The 16190-nt window shown below is 40.0% G+C and overlaps 1 protein-coding gene across 3 annotated transcripts in view; it reads right to left on the bottom strand.

Annotated features, from left to right (window-relative positions):
- INPP4B (inositol polyphosphate-4-phosphatase type II B) overlaps positions 1–16190 on the bottom strand; it is a 467312-nt gene that overhangs the window by 268542 nt on the left and 182580 nt on the right. The window contains exons 1-2 of one of the 3 annotated variants that reach the window (XM_085313210.1): positions 10027–10161; positions 6991–7049 (exon numbers count right to left, since the gene is read on the bottom strand). In XM_085313210.1, the coding sequence (XP_085169336.1) occupies positions 6991–7049; positions 10027–10138 (171 nt within the window). In that variant the 5' untranslated portion in view covers positions 10139–10161. Of the gene's footprint in view, positions 1–6990; positions 7050–10026; positions 10162–16190 lie in introns of those variants that run through there. The other 2 variants (XM_085313209.1, XM_085313208.1) reach the window with 2 other exon arrangements.

Below are 16190 nucleotides of genomic sequence, written 5' to 3'. Positions count from 1 at the left end.
CAGCATGCACAAGAAGCAATTAACATCAAAAAATGGCATTACCATTAACAACTTCTTGTAAGTTCTGCCTTTAAAAACATTCTTTGCTAKGATGCTTACAAGATGATAATGAGGTTACTTGTGCAAGTGCTGTCCTTTGGGACCTCCTCACAGGTTTCACAAACTTATGAAAGCAGGGTCTCACGTGCTGGATACAGATCTGAACCATCCTTTAAATGGAGGGCAGGTAGAGCAGTAAARACTAGGAAAAGCCTTGGAAGTGAATACAAAGGTTGCAGAAGGAAGCAAGCAAGAGTCAGAGASACGCAAAGAAAAGATTAACAGAGTCAAAAGACCATCAGGAAGATTAGTTTTGCAAGTGCACTCTAATAAATACAGTCAAATCTTTTGTCTTTCTCAAGACCAAGACAAGGATGTTTCAGTAATTGAAAATGTGAGGTGAGATAAGATGATCCCAGCCCAGAGTTTCAGGTAGACAAAGAGATGGAAAGAATGCTGCACCTTACAAGAAATCTGCAAAATATTGACGTAGCTGAAACCCAAGTACTTAGAAACACATTCCTATTGAAAGTGATGTTCAAGTCACCAGTGTAAGTAGTAGGAATGGAAGCGATGTTCACATTAGCTGTCAAAGGCAATAACAAGAGCTCAACAGCAAAGATTAAGCAGCTGTTTGATTCATGCTGAAATTGAATTCATGGCTAAAAGCACAGGAAGGGGTCTCTGAAAAGAAAGATGAAACTAGTTTGGGTAAATAGGTACAGAGGCATATCTGCACTGAAGAATGTGCACTTTTAAGTTACTTTTTTTTTTTTCCATATATACTTCAAGTCTGGATACCGCACTTCATGGATGCCAAAGAGAGATATGGCTGGGGGAAAAAAAAAAAAAAAAAAAGAAAGAAAAAAAGCAGAGAATGACCAGGAGAGAACAGTCATAGGAACCAGAAGATGAGCTAGTGGTGGAACCCACAGACAACTGAAAGAGAAAACTTCTCCTCAGCTTTTGTTCAGAAGAGGTCATTCAGGAGAGATTAACAAAAGCAAATTCTGTAGCAGCTATGGCACAGAACCAAGGCTAGGATAGACTCATGCTAGGTGTAACTGTAAACAGAGCACTAAAACTTCAGCTATTAAAGAGAATAATGTGCACAGCTAGGGAAACAGGTGAGTCAGGGACAGGGAGGCACAAAAAGGGAAGATGAAAGCATGCTTACTCTATGAAAGAGCAAGAGAAAAGAAACAGATTAAGGAACAAGTTAGCAAGAGATGAAAGCAGACAAAGAAGAAAACCAGGAGATGCAAAGAAATTATCAAAGCAAGCACAGAGGTTACAAGAAAGGTCTGCATCTCTGACAGCAGTGGAAGAGAAGGGAAAGCTTCACTATCTGGAGAGTAAGCAAGTAAAAYCCGAAGGCRAGAAGGAGAAACAAGATAAATGAGRGAATCAAAAATGGCAAAAAAGGCAGTAGAGTTTGCCAGGATCCAATTAACTTGGAAAAGGAGAGATACAATCTTYCAATTCATAGTAAGAATTGGAGCAAACAGCTATTCTTACAGCTTAGTGGTTATAAATTGTGTTTTCAAGTATTTTTGGAAAGWAAGATTGCAACAACAGTCAGCACAGGTACGTTAATGGTACCTACATTCTCATTAATGAAAGCTTGGCATAACCTTATCATGCCAAAAGCACATGAAATTCTGGTGTCACTTGTCTTGGGGTCATCTACCTGGCTGCTTAAACATGAGTCTTGATCAGTACAACTTATGCTGGTGGCTGCTGTGGAAACCGCAGGTTCTCTCCACCTCCTGTTTTGTCCCAGTTGTTCCAAATGGTTTTGTGCTCCTTGCAATCTCTATTCATRGACAGCGCGAGAACAGCAGCTTCTGTACCCCTACCTCTGCCCCTATCGCAGACACTACCTAGGCATCATCTGCATCATGCTTAATGACAYTGGAAGTGGCAACATGGACACCAGTTATCAGCATTTAAAGAACGGACTTTGCAGCAGTCAACTAGTATAGTCTTGTCTGCATAGCATTCTTCCAACCCAGTATGGCTAAAAACCTTAGGAAACCCTAAACAAATTCCACTATTTAAGTTATCTTATGGAAAGAAAAAAAGCATTCTAAAATACCTTTATAGAATGATATAAGAGGCTATAGACTTGGTTATTTAGGAATAGGGTCTGCTTAAGAAAGGGATTTGAAACATATACAAGATGTCTCACCAAACTGAAGCATGATTACAGTTACAGGATTCACTATCCTACTAAGGTAGGACCAACCTACAGGAAAGCATCCCTTCTCTCCGTAGAAACAAAGTCATTCTACCTCTTCACAGGACCATGCCTGATATTATATTGGCTGCTCCTTAAGTGCTTAACTTATGGATGGAAGACAGACACACACAGGAAAAAAAAATTGGAGCCATGAAAGGAGTGACATGACTAACTTCCTTCTATGCGAAGGCTCTATTATCTTCTACTTCTTTATTTAGCATACTTCTTACAGTAAATGAAAGTCTTATCAACACAGCAAAAGCACGTAATAATCCTTCAGCAAATTTCAGTAAAATATTTCAGACAGATACATTTCCCTTGCTTCTCAGGTTACTGATTACAAAACATGGTCATAACCAATCTCATACCATAGATCACAGAATCATAGAATCAGTAAGGTTGGAAGGGACCTCTGGAGATCATCTAGTCCAACCTCCCTGCTCAGCAGGGTCACCTACAGCATGGTAGACAGGGTTGCACCCAGGAGGGCCTTGAAGATCTCCAGAGAAGGAGACTCCACCACCTCTCTGGGCAACCTGTGCCAGGGCTCCGTCACTCTCACAGGGAAGAAATTCCCCCTCACGGTCAGGCAGAACTTCCTGTGCTTCAGTTTCTGCCCATTGCCTCTTGTCCTGTTCCCACGGGACAACTGAAAAGAGTTTGTCCCCATCCCCTTGACACCCTCCCTTCAGGTACTTGTATGCACTGATAAGATCCCCCCTCAGTCTTCTCTGCCCCAGGCTGAAGGGGCCCAGCTCTCGCAGCTGTTCCTCCTAGGGCAGGTGCTCCAGCCCTCTGATCATCCTTGTAGCTCTTCGCTGGACTCTCTCCAGTAGCTCCATGTCTCTCTTGTACTGGGGAGCCCAGAATTGGACACAGGACTCCAGGTGAGGCCTCCCCAGGGCTGAGGAGAGGGGCAGGATCACCTCCCTCCACCTGCTGGCAACAGTCTTCCTAATGCACCCCAGGAGACCATTGGCCTTCCTGGCCACAAGGGCACATTGCTGGCTCATGGTCAACTTGTCATCCACCAGCACTCCCATGTCCTTCTCTGTGGAGCTGCTCTCCAGCAGGTCAGCCCCCAGCCTGTGCTGGTGCCTGGGGTTATTTCTGCCTAGGTGCAGGACTCAGCACTTGCCCTTGTTGAACCTCATGAGGTTCCTCTCTGCCCAGCTCTCCAGCCTGTCCAGGTCTCTCTGAATGGCAGCACAGCCCTCGGGTTTCTCAGCCACTCCTCCCAGCTTGGTATCATTTGCAAACTTGCAAAAATAATATCACATGTCAGAAATAACATTCAATCTCAAATCAATGATGTACTTGCAGGAACACTGGCTCTGGCTGATCAGGCCCTAAACTGATGCAGAGCATGCTCTAGAAGATTGAAAACATTGCTGAAAAACGGTTAATAAGAAGTACATCCTTGTAAATAAAAGATCCTCCTGTGGCTAAGATGTCCTGAAGAGATCACTGACTTGCAGGATGTTAAACCACACACAAATACACACAAAGAAGAACTCACAGTGCAACTGAACAGAAAAATCTCCATAACTTCAGCATAAAAATAGAGCAATCTCACTCTATTAATATTTAAAAATATATCAAATTGCTTTTGAAAATATGAAAGATAAATGGCTATGCTGGAACACTGAAAATACATTGTGCAGATCTGCTTGAATGCAGAGAAGATTCACTGATACATGCTCACACTTCTATGACAGAGTTTACACACACCCCACACCACAGAAACCCAAACAACACTTTCACAGCTGTATTACAATGCAATTCACATCAGAACCTCAAAACTGTCATTCTTCTGTTATTTCTACCTTGCRCATGATTCTGTGGTTATTGATTTATGAGCAAATCTGCAATCTTACTTTGATATTTTTCTCTCATCMATTAATAAAACATGTTACAGCATTGTGATAAATGCTGTAACAATATAATCTATGCTAATCTTTCACAACAAAATTGCAAGAAATCTCAGGATTATTGACACCACAASCATTTAGATTTGCTCATTAATCTTGCCTGCAGAAGTCTTGTGACCAAAACATTCAGTTTTAAAAAAGSTAATTCATTACAAAAGCAGTCTTAAAACAGTATGTTCACCACCTTTTACTTAATACTTCTAGGCATTAGGTGTATTGTAACTATACTGGTGTAAACTGAAATATTAAGTCTGTCAATATAATCAACATAAAGAATCAATGTAAATCCCTTGTTTATAGGGGGGTTAGGAAAGTCGCATATAAATTCAAAACAACACAATGTTGCAAGTTTGTTACCATAACATTTAAGATGAGGGGGCAGGGTGATAAGAAGGAACAGTTTTGTAATTACACATGAAATTACACATGGACTGCCAATTGAAAGTGCTTTGAACACTCAAAATAGCTTTTATTTCAAATACAGCCATCCATACAACTAAATTCTTTCCTTCTTTTACAAAGCCAATACATCATAAAAGTTTAAAAATGACTCAGCACAATAATTAAAAGCTTCCACGCACAAGATATCTGATGCATCAGAAAAGAAGCAGGAGTTYACTGTGCAAGCAGGTGGACACATTGACGTAACAGCCTGGAACGGTTCCTTCTACTGGATCATTAAACTGCAAAGTAAGGAGGATTTACATAATAGAYACTAATGACTCTCCTTAAGAGTCTACTAGAGTCTATCGATCAAAAACCCACTTCTAAATAAATTGCTAAAAACACACTCAAACGTAAGTAGGAACATCAAAATATATGCTTACTCAATAGAACATACAGGGCCCCTGGAGCCATTACTGAGAAGCAAAAACTTAAACAGACTTTTTAATACATCTCCTTGTATCTGTAGTTTGCAACCAATCTGCAAAACTGGCTTAGTATCAGTATTAAATTTGTAACACCAACCTACACACAGAGATAACCACCACCCACTTAAGTATTTAACCAATTCAGTCAAACCACAGCATTTCAAGAACTCCCATTTGCTCACTGCAAGCCTAAATCATYTCAGAAACTATAAGCTAGGATTCTGCCTATTGCAGTTCAAGTTTCTAAATACACAGCTTTGCTTTTGACCAGCTTCCACAGACCCAGCTCAAGCAGCAAATCAGCTGAGACCAAATTTATTCATTGTTCTACTCATCTCCATCTCATCCGCAGATAAGTAAATCATGCAAAACTCTGCCGATCCATGCGAAATCTCACCCATACAGTGACATCGGCACTGCAAATTTAGAGAAATCAATTGAGCTAAATTTGCATTCAGCAAATTCTCCCACCCTTTCTTCACAGATGCAAAGCTGATCAAGCCGTTTCCGGAAAGTATTCTGCAAAATGCCAGCAGCTCCCTTAAAAAGAATACCTGGGCTAGAGAAAGCTTGTACCTCCTTTAGTGCCTCAGGGCTCTCAGTACAGAGCTAGGAACTGTTTAGCATACAGGTGGCTCAAGAAGCAAAAGATGATGCTTGGAGGAATTGGGACAAAGAGAAGAACAATTCAGTACTCCCTTAAACACCTTTACAAAAAATAGTTTCTGCAAATCATATGGTATATAATATAAGASGTTGTGACAAAAGGGTGTCATTCTCAAGAGCTTGCTTTCACCTACATAAGATTTTTCTCTTTTTACCTCTCAAAGACATGCAGCCCTATCAAACTCATGCCTGTGAAATCTTTGTCATACTGTGGTATTGTTTGTAAGCACACATGCACGTCTGTCATATGCATGCTCTTGAACACTGCTTTAAAAGTAAACAGAAGTTTAGAAGGGTATTATATAAGTATATCAGTATTTAGACGAATATTGAAGTATATCATATGTGCACATTTATCACTGTATTGAAATAAGCCACTACGTCACATTGAGAAATTATCAAATGGAACATACAATCTCTAAAGCATTCCTACCACTTCTGTTAAATTACTGGTCCATACAACAGGAAGTACTCTAGGAGCCATCTACAAAATACTTAATATCAGGTTGTCACTTCAAGCTTCATACTCACTGCCTTAATTTACACTTCTGGCAGAAGCTCTTGTTTTCAGCCATCTATAGAAGCCATGTTCATTATATCAGACAAAAAAAGGGCAAGAGTGGCAATTCCATACCTAGTGTTCATTCCCATCGGGAGAAAGAGGTCCCAACTCCTGTTGGAGTCCACAGCAAACAGAGGCGCTCAGTGCCTCTTGCAAGACTTCACTACGTGGCAAGTCCGACACTATTTGAATAGGCCCTTCATTCTAGACACATAATTACTCTTTACTTTACTTACAAAGCAAACTGTTTGCACATAAAAGAAGTAGAAATAAACCAAACTCTTCATAACAAATTTAGTTACGCAATAGCACAAAAAAAAAAATGTAGTGGCAGTCAAACTGCCTTTTAAACATTACCATACTATTTTATCCAGCTATGAAATTTTGCTTCCATTGTTCCAGTAGAKTCCTTTCAGTAATTCTGAATTTACACCAGTGTACATTATGAGCAGAACCTGGTCCTAAACTGTTTAGGATTCAATTGAAGAACGCTGTTGATATCATGAAGAATGCCTAACATTACAAAAAGGCAAACAACAGATTTTTCCCCTTCCGTTCTAATACTAGTGATTTTTTGTCCCTGAAAGYACAATGCCAATAGCCATCACGAAAGAGGATTACTCAAGTTCATAGAGATTAGAATAACACATCAAGAAAAGCAGTAGGAAAATGAATTACCTTATTTTTCATTAGAAAAAGCAGATTTCCTTTCAGTCGGCACCATCTCTCTCTCGGTTCTGTACACACACAAAAAAAAAGAGAGATTAATAAAAACAGCTTTTTGTCTTGACACATTAAATGCTTCTTAAAGAAGATGCATTAGTAATAAAGGTCAGAGAAGAAAATCATTAACAATAACAAAAAAGAGCCAGCCTCACTCAGCAGCTGCCTATGTACAACATGCTGTTAAATGCCACATAACTTCCAAAAAGATCTCTTTTACTAYACAGCTGAGAAAATTGGTGACTGCAGCATACACTCAACTGTGGCCTCCTCACTCCTCTCCCCTCTCCTCACATGGGAGCAGAAACAGCCACTTAAGCATGGAACAACTTTTGCTTCCATCATTTCTAGAGATTAAAAAAAAAAAAAAAAAAAAAAATCCTTGCTAGGACCAAAACCCCCAAAAACCATAAACCCATACCACTACTATCTTATTTAGATCAGAACATGCTGATCTGAATTTATAATATCCAGAAAATAGAAAGGGAGTAAATAAGGCCTACATATCTCTAGATAGAGGGGATGTTTTGCTGCTTCAGGGTAGGTGGGTAGGAACAAACAAACAAACAAAAAAAAAAGAAAAAGAAAAAAGACTCCAAAGCAAAACTTATTCTTACTAAGCTAGACAGTATTTTAAAATTGCATCCTTCCCTCCTTTAAATGTTAAAAAAAAAATTACTAACATTACTACATTACTTCTAAAGGAGAAGGTACATTCAGAAACAAATTTTTTTTTTTTTTTTAAATAAAGGACATGTGAACACGTGAAACTGCCCATCTCCCCATCTCCAGAGAGCAGTCAGCAGTTGCTGGCTGCTAAGTGGGAAGTAGAAGACGGGTGTACCTGATGGCCACGTTACTCCACAGCYGCTCCTGGAGAGCTACTACACTTCCCTCGGAGCCAGCCACGACTAGAGACATAATACTGACCAGAGGGATGTCTTGTTACACTAAAAAGGCAAATTCTCTTTTCCACCTTTATAATTTCAATTTGCACCACTTGAAAATAATAATAATGACAACAATTTTCCACCGCAGGAAAGTAGAAAGTGGCACTCACAAGCACTGGGACCTCCAGCAAGCGGACTGCTACGCGAGGGTGGGTTTGTTTTCCATTAGAAAAAGAATGGAAGCTCCTGGATCTTTCCAGGTCTAAGTGTAAAACACTGTATAAAGGAACATTAAATGAATTGCTGGTCATTCACCAACTGAGATTTAATCAAAAAGYTGCCAGATCCAAGCCTGAGGCTTTGCAGCAGAGGTACGGGACGCGGCGCTGCCTGACGGCCCCCTGCCAGGGGCCGACGGGCAGCAGCGGCCGAAACCGAAGGGATCCCGCCGCGTTCACGCCGCTGCGCCCGCTGGCAAAGGGTGTCTGCGCGCAACGCTTAGGCAACCTGCTGCCTCCTCGCGGGGCGAGAAATAAGCCAGCCCAACGGTTAGCCAAACGCTCCGACGAGGAGGCTGTTAGTGGTTAGCGCACAGCACGACTGGATGCGACCCCTCTCTCGAGGGATCGCTGCTGCCGCGGGCGGCCGCCAGGCAGAAGGCTGCGCCGGGCTACAGCGGCTTCCTGCGCAGGCCGAGTTGCTTGGACACGCTGTCAGCTGCCACCGAGCGCGCTAGGTACAGCGGACTGGGCTACACGAATGTTTGGTCCATCTCCCTTCGCTCAATCTACAGGGTTTTTGTTTGTTTGTTTTAAGGAAGAAGCATTAAATCACTCCATAAACGAAGAAATATCTAACAGATCTTGAGCTCAAGAGAGGCAACGGGAGCAGCAAAGGGAGGCTGAGTTCGGCTCACTCCCGAGCCCTCGGGGCCCGCCGGGCAGGGCCTGCTCCGCTGCCGCCAGGGAGGACGCGGGTGCCGAAGCCGCCGAGGAAGGGCGGCGCGGGCGCTCACCAGCTCTCCGACCAGGTGCTTGCTGCATCCGCAGGAGCCGCCGGCTATCCAGCTTACCTCTTCCTTTGAGAATAATCTATGCTCTTCCTAAGCGTGGCACAACACGTTTAAGTCTCTTAACATGATCAAGTTTATGAAATATTTGTTTTTTTAATTAAAATACATGTATAAATATATCACAACTGAACAACTAGGACCAGAGAAAATAAAAATTGGCTCTTGTTGAAATTATTGTATTAGAAACAATTTTACAGCTAAACAAGAGCTATTTCCTAACAGCTACCTAGGGAAAAAGACATTTATTTAAGCTTATTAGAAACTGAAAGATGTTTAAAGTATGATCATAAAAGCCAGAAGTCTGCAAAGGAGCTGGGAACCGATTCATTAAAAAACAAAACAAAATGAATAGCCACACACCCACAAGCCTACAAGAAAAAAAAGAAAAAAACCACACACACACACACACAAAGGGGCTTTAGTTTTTGACAAAAATCTGGATATTTAAACATTAAATATGGCACCTCATGACTGGTGACTAGCAGTGACTCGCAGCGCCTCTTTTCTCACAAAAAGTCAGTTTTCAGTCTCAAGAACTATTTCTTGGGTACACTACAAAGAAAATTTGAAAATCTGGTTAAATAGAAGAGCTGGGTTTAAAACTTACTTATCATAATATTACCTTTTGGAGGAAAAAAAAACAAAAAACAAAAAAAAAACACTTGCTTACCAAAGGTCTTTTTTTAGTGTTCAGCTGCTAACAGCTGACTGGAGAGTCTGACAGTTTCAGACCCTCACTGAGCACCTATTGAGGGAACCTCTCTAAACCATTCGTTTTCTAATGTAAGTTTAGCTAGTTAGCAATCAAAGGGCCACTGCTCCCATCCCTGTTTCCGAAGAGCAGTGTTAGCCTAATCCAAAGCTGTGGTTTAAAAGCAATTATTTAGAAAGGTATTTAGCACCACTCAAGCATCAGTAAATAGGAAAACTGAAAACACACAGAAATACACATTCAGTGAAACTGAGCTGACAGCAGCAGCCAAACAGGCACATCAACCACAGGCAGTCTGCAATACAAGTCATTTTTACCTATTAATGTTTCATCTCCAACCACTCTGCAAATCTTCAGTTTCCCTTCCTTGTCAAAACAACCTGATGGACGCCTGGCCAGCGAAGCCAGATCTTTAGCATTGAATCTCATTGGATTGCCAGGGAAGAGGATGAGGATGAGTAAGAGATGGAGGAGGACAATAATGATGCTAATTAGTGTGTTGAAGCTGAGCAAAATCTAAGTTGCTGATATGCAGGTCAACTGAAATATTAAAAACAAAGAAAACAAAAGATGCTGCTGTTTAATGTTATTTCCAATCTGTTATGCACTGCAAACACTGTACATTTGTATGGAAGCAATATAATAGAGAAAAAAAATAGTTATATAGGTAGCTTTTTTCCCCAAGAAAGAATAGCATGATTTAGCTTTCTGGTACCTTTTTAACTTCATGTAGATGTTCTAACTTTATGCAGTATTTCCACACAATTTAATAATACTGCTATATATTTTGGCTAAAGGCAGTTAAATAACTAAAAAGTTCAGACAGGATTCACTTGGGGTAGGGGGTTGGGGGGAAACTGTCCCCCCAAAAAAATCCCAGTTTCAAAACTACATCCACAGGACTTACTGAAAGAAATACCCTTGATGAAGGCATAGAACAATTCCTTAATACTCTCAGACAGCCCTACCTCTGAAGTGATTTTAAAAAATAAGTTTAATAGCTGCACTTTTGACAAGTGGAAGTTGTTCAGGATTTGGGGGATAAATATTTTTTCTGAATTGCAGTTATTATGGTAAAGTTTTACACTGTTGCAAGGAGAAGAAGAAAATAAGGCCAGAAAAATAGTTTTAAATGGTTCTTCCTTCTAATCCACCACAGTATTCTACCTTCTTAATGTCCAACCCTATCATAAAGATTTTTCTCAAAGCAATTCTTGGTATCACCCTTACACAATCAAGTAGCATAAGTTTCTCAGATGACTTTTAATAGTCCTGTACACTGAAACCCAAAACAAATCACACTGCACAATTCTCAGCATTTGTGGCCTTCAGAGAACAGTGTCTGTCCCCAAATYGGAAGCCTCTGTTCCTCAAAGGGCAGCACCCACATCTTTCACAGAGAACTACAGCAATTAGCAGTTCTAGATCCGGATCCATTCAACTTGTTCCGCTGCAGTCTGAAGGACAAGTTACATGATCTGCTCTCCGCCTTCCTACGGACCCTTTTATTCCTACCCCTGTTTATATCCACTTCCATTGATCAGATTCATCCTCGATCAATAGCTTTTGCACCCTCCTTTTACTTTCAATGGCCACAGTCAACTCCAATAGCACTACAGAAGTGCCATTACTTTGTACATTATGAAATGCAAACCAGTCATAAACCTCTTCAGAAGAGGAATCCCTGAGTATTTCTGCTCTCCTATGAAAGTTCTACTATTCTACGGCAGACTGCCACAAAGCTAAAAGCTCTTTTCAGTTTGCTTCTTACTGCTACGYACCCTTGCAAGCAAGAAGGTGAACACATACATAGAAGTAGTCCTATCACATACMTAGGCATTAGAAGGCTGCAGCTTCAACTTTTCCAACAAACTTACAAGAAAGAAGGGAGGAAAGTCAGTAGTGTCTTCCCTTCAGCATCAGCAGCTGTTCTTTAGCTCTTATTCTTTTGACTATCTTCATGCCTTTCACTCTATTTCATAATCTTGTTGAAATTATAACTCTATGGTTAGCACAGAGACTAACATACAAACAGGCTACTGTGCCCAAAATGCTCCAAATAAGAGTCCATGCAGGTGCAGCTGTTTGCCTATGTTTTGCAAATTGATGTATCTCAACAGTGGAAAGAGCTGAGTCACACAGCATACACAAAAAGGGTATTTGTCCTGAATTGCAATCTGATACTACAAGTGTATTCACTGCTGAAGTCCCAATCCAGCAGCAGGCAAGGTGGAGGGAGTTGGGCTGGCCCTAGGATACCTGAAGCCTAGCCATAACAACACTTGCAACAAGCTGCATAGCACATTGTTTACATGGACTTTGGGACTGGTAACATGTACATTCCTGATAGCTTTGTTCTATGGACACAGGCTGCATTTTAAGAGCAGAGTACACAGAGCTTGCAACAGATCTGTATGCTTTTAAATAGAAGCGGAGTTCATGCAGATTACTTTCCTTGCTGTGCTTCTAATTGCACATTGCTTTGTTATATGCCGACCCTCCATCAAGCAACTTAGATATCTTTCACATACCTCATTAGTAGCCTTCATGTTTTAMAGAACATATTTTCAGAAATACAAAAACCACATATTTAGTTATTGTGAAMTAATCAGCTCTTCAGAAATCTACCCTTGCAGCACTTTCCACTATATACAGGTAACACTAGGTTGCTTCAACCTTTATGCATAACATGGAGGAGGTCAGGCCTTAGCAAACTTGTCCCAGATGGAAGAGTTATTGAAAAACATCAACAACYGAACAAAACATATGCTATCAAAGCTATGAAGACTCTACTCACTAAACTCTAATGATGCTTAATTTATGTAATGCATGGGCATCTGTATTCCACACAGAACTGAGGACAGACACAGAAAATCATGGGAAGAGACAAGAAGTTTCAAACTGCTACCTAAAAAAAGCTTTTGCTTTCCAGCAAGSGGGAAGGAAAAAAAAAAAAAAAAAGCTAAATAAGTATAACAACATTTTGGGTTTCTACAAAGACTATCAGAAGGAMTAACGTAGCTCCAGGAAGAGATATACATACTGATTTGATTCAGCTTTTCCAGAGAGACTAGTATTCCTCTTGCATTTGCCTATTAATAATAGGCAATATATTCCTAAACAAAATAGTTTAGGAATTGCTTTATTACATCTATGCACCTATTGCCTTGCCTAAGAGATATAACATGTAAATCAYGTGGGACAGTGAAACTGGTACACAGCAGTTAAAAACTTTGAGACAGCATGCTTACAGTATTGAATAGGTATCAGCCAGTCCCAGCCTGAAACGCAATGCACCTAGGCCTAGGCCAAGAGCTTCACATGGCAAKAACCACCATGCTGTCTTGAAGCTTGCCAGAGAAGCTAAACTAACCTGACAATATCTGCATGTTATTCAGACCTAAAAGGCAAAAAAGCTCATGGGATTCAAACTTGAGTTTACCTTAGTAACCTGATAAACATTCAAAGTCAACCACAGTCAGCRTTGTGACACCACTAAAAATTAAAAAAATAAAAATAAATAAATAAATAAAACAGTATCAATTTCTGTCTTCATCTGCAGTAGTGGTTCTCTTCCTCAGAAAGGTAGGAAGAATTTTTGGCTCAGTTGGCCTTATTTCAGAGTAAGGCCATCAGTCAGAAAAACTATTTAGTCACGTATTGCCTTTAAATGTTTTTCCTGGCTAATCTCTTCCCTAGCATGAACTCAGCTAGGAAATATACTATTGTCAGTTATTTAGTATTCCTGATTAGAGAAACAGGTCCACTGAACTCCTCTCCCCTCCCCCCCCCCCAAAAAAGGGGGATTTTTCACACCACCACTGCAATCATCATTTATAGGCAAACCAGATCAGTCAGTTTGTGAGTAGCCAGGAAAGAAAAACATGGAGGAAGCTAAATCTCTAGAAGCAATCACTTTGGAATAGAGGACAGTTTCAACAGCTGACAGAGGGGGGAAAAAAAAGGAAGATTTTACTTCTAATTGATATTATAGCTTGTGTAATTACTTTCTAAGGACATGGAACAATCAGAACTATCTTACCCGTATGAGGCAGAAAAAGAGCTGAGACCTAGTCATAACTGCTAAGCACCGGTCACGTAGCTGAATATTCTGATCATCACAACTAGAGAGAGAAACATCAATTTTTAATTACTCAAGATATAAACTCATCTCTTAACACATTTWTATATATTGGAAGTCAGTCAAAATTAACAGTAGCTGCAAGCAATCTTAACTAACTTGGATGGTTTAAAGACATTAAGACTTACCTAAAATTGACTCTAGCACATAAGACTCACATGAAAAAAAGCTACACATGGAATACGTTGCAACTAATCTTCCACTACTGCATCCTGCAGGAGAACTACTAAGGCAGAGTTTATTAGATTAAGAAAACTGCCCAACCGTAACTCTTCAAAGTTGTGGCTACAGGTCACTAGTGCCTGCACCAAACAGAGTTACCTCCTTCGTGGCTGTATCTGCTACCCTGAAACAACACTTTAATCATCTTTTAGGTCCCAAGTTTTCTTACAACTCAGTTCAGCACGAAGGGAATTAGAGCATAACACTTCACAGCTGTCATTAGCATCACATTTAATGCCAAGTATTTAGGTTAAAACAGGTTTGCAGTGATCCAAGTGTTAAAACACAAGCTTTCTAATGATGCAGCCTCTAAAACAAAGTCAATAAAATTGGCTACCTGATTTTACTAGTTTAGCAATTTCAAAAAGGAAAAAAATGCTGTAACTTATTTCTACAAGTCCTCAGAGACCTTGCCAAATAAGCTCCCTTTTCTTCCTTTGAAGAAGTACAATATTTTTAGTTCCCATCACTTTGTATTAAGAACTTCTTTAATCTTTGGAACACACACAGGGCAGGAAATAGCRTTCAGTAAAAAAAGCTTCAGAATTAGTCCATTATTTTGTCTTCAAAAATGATTTTTTTTCCTAAAAGCATAGGAGAGTTACTGCTAGCTCCACATATTGCCTCCCCATTTCACCCTTAAAATAATTTTTAGGCCATAAAATAAAGACATTATTCCCTACCTCCATTAAAATTCTCCATCTATCACAGATTCCTAAACCCAATCAAACAAAATACTAGACTTTATCTTGCAGTGAGTAGATGAAGGATACAATTCAGAGGCAACAAGAATTAAAWTATGACACAGATTTTAAATTTGCAGATGTATGCATGTACTTAAATTAGTATGTTTGTGTATCTTAACATGTATTTAAGTTTTGCCTTGAAAATCATTAATAGGTGATCAGTCTATTAAGGAAGAAAACTGCCATGATTTACTTAAAATCAGGGATCGTATTCCAAAGGAGGTTTCAGGGAATCTGTACATGGTGCCTTAGCAGAAAAGGACTCAATGCTGAAGAACATTGTTTTACAATAGAATCCACTTTTTTTTTTTTTTTCATATTTTTCAATATTTTATTCCATGTAAGATAGTCTTGATTCTATATACTAGGTATCATTAAATGCTAAGTTACCTACAGAAGGTATATAGTGGTAATATAAAATTATTCCTCTATGTATAAAGAGAAATATCTACTGGCTGCATGCAGTGACACTGTCTGTTCATGGAAAGCTCCAGTTTATTTCTAACTTCTGAATCATCTAATTTCTGTCTCCTAGTTATCTTATTTCCTATCAGSAAGGCCAAAGCTAGTCTGGCCATATATTGTCTGTAATTTTCACTTATACTTTGGTAAGCTGCCAGTAGTACTGTAATCTATTTAAACAGATTGACATCTTAAGCTCTTCCAAATGTTATTTCCTACCATTTATCAACCACTGCAGCCTTCTAAAAAATTGGCACCGAAAATGACAGGCCTATAATACCAAGCAAGCAAGTCACACCACTTCCTAGGACACCCTTTACTGAGTTTTTCCAGTTTGAATGAAACAACAGTAGCCTAGAGCAACAACAATATCAAAACAACTGCTCTGAAAGAAGGTTTTTCATACAGAAGAAAGGTAACAGAGGCAGCAAGTAGTTACCTGTTCTCTTCCATAGCACCAGCCATCTTTCTGGTTGTATTTTATGCTGAAGCACACACGCACACACACACCACACTGTAATAACACTTATGTCTTTCTCCTCCCCAAGTTCTCAGATCCATCACCTTACTCCACACTGCCCTGAAAATACCACAGGAGCTCCAGCCAACACTACTCTCCCTAATCAGGGCCAGCCTTCTGCCAAGAGATCTGTAACCATGCCCTGGCATTTTACAGCCCCACACAAATCAATCAGCATCTCTGTATCAGCACCCCTGCTATCAGGCAAGTCTCCCTAGAAGTCTAATAAACACCGAAGTTGAAAAAGAAATATTAAAAAAAAAAACTAAATCCAGAGTTTTGAGAGGTCAGCTATTACTTCTCATTGTTTGTCTCCAAATGTAAGATGCAGGCTGGGCCTGAAGGTATTCCTTTCAGCTGAAAGGGAAAGAACAATCCCGCACGCACACA

This window comes from Rhea americana, unplaced genomic scaffold, assembly GCF_003343005.1.
Source record: "Rhea americana isolate MKP2758 unplaced genomic scaffold, rheAme1 scaffold_38, whole genome shotgun sequence".
Classification (NCBI taxonomy): domain Eukaryota; kingdom Metazoa; phylum Chordata; class Aves; order Rheiformes; family Rheidae; genus Rhea; species Rhea americana.
This window is presented reverse-complemented; position numbering and strand designations above follow the sequence as displayed.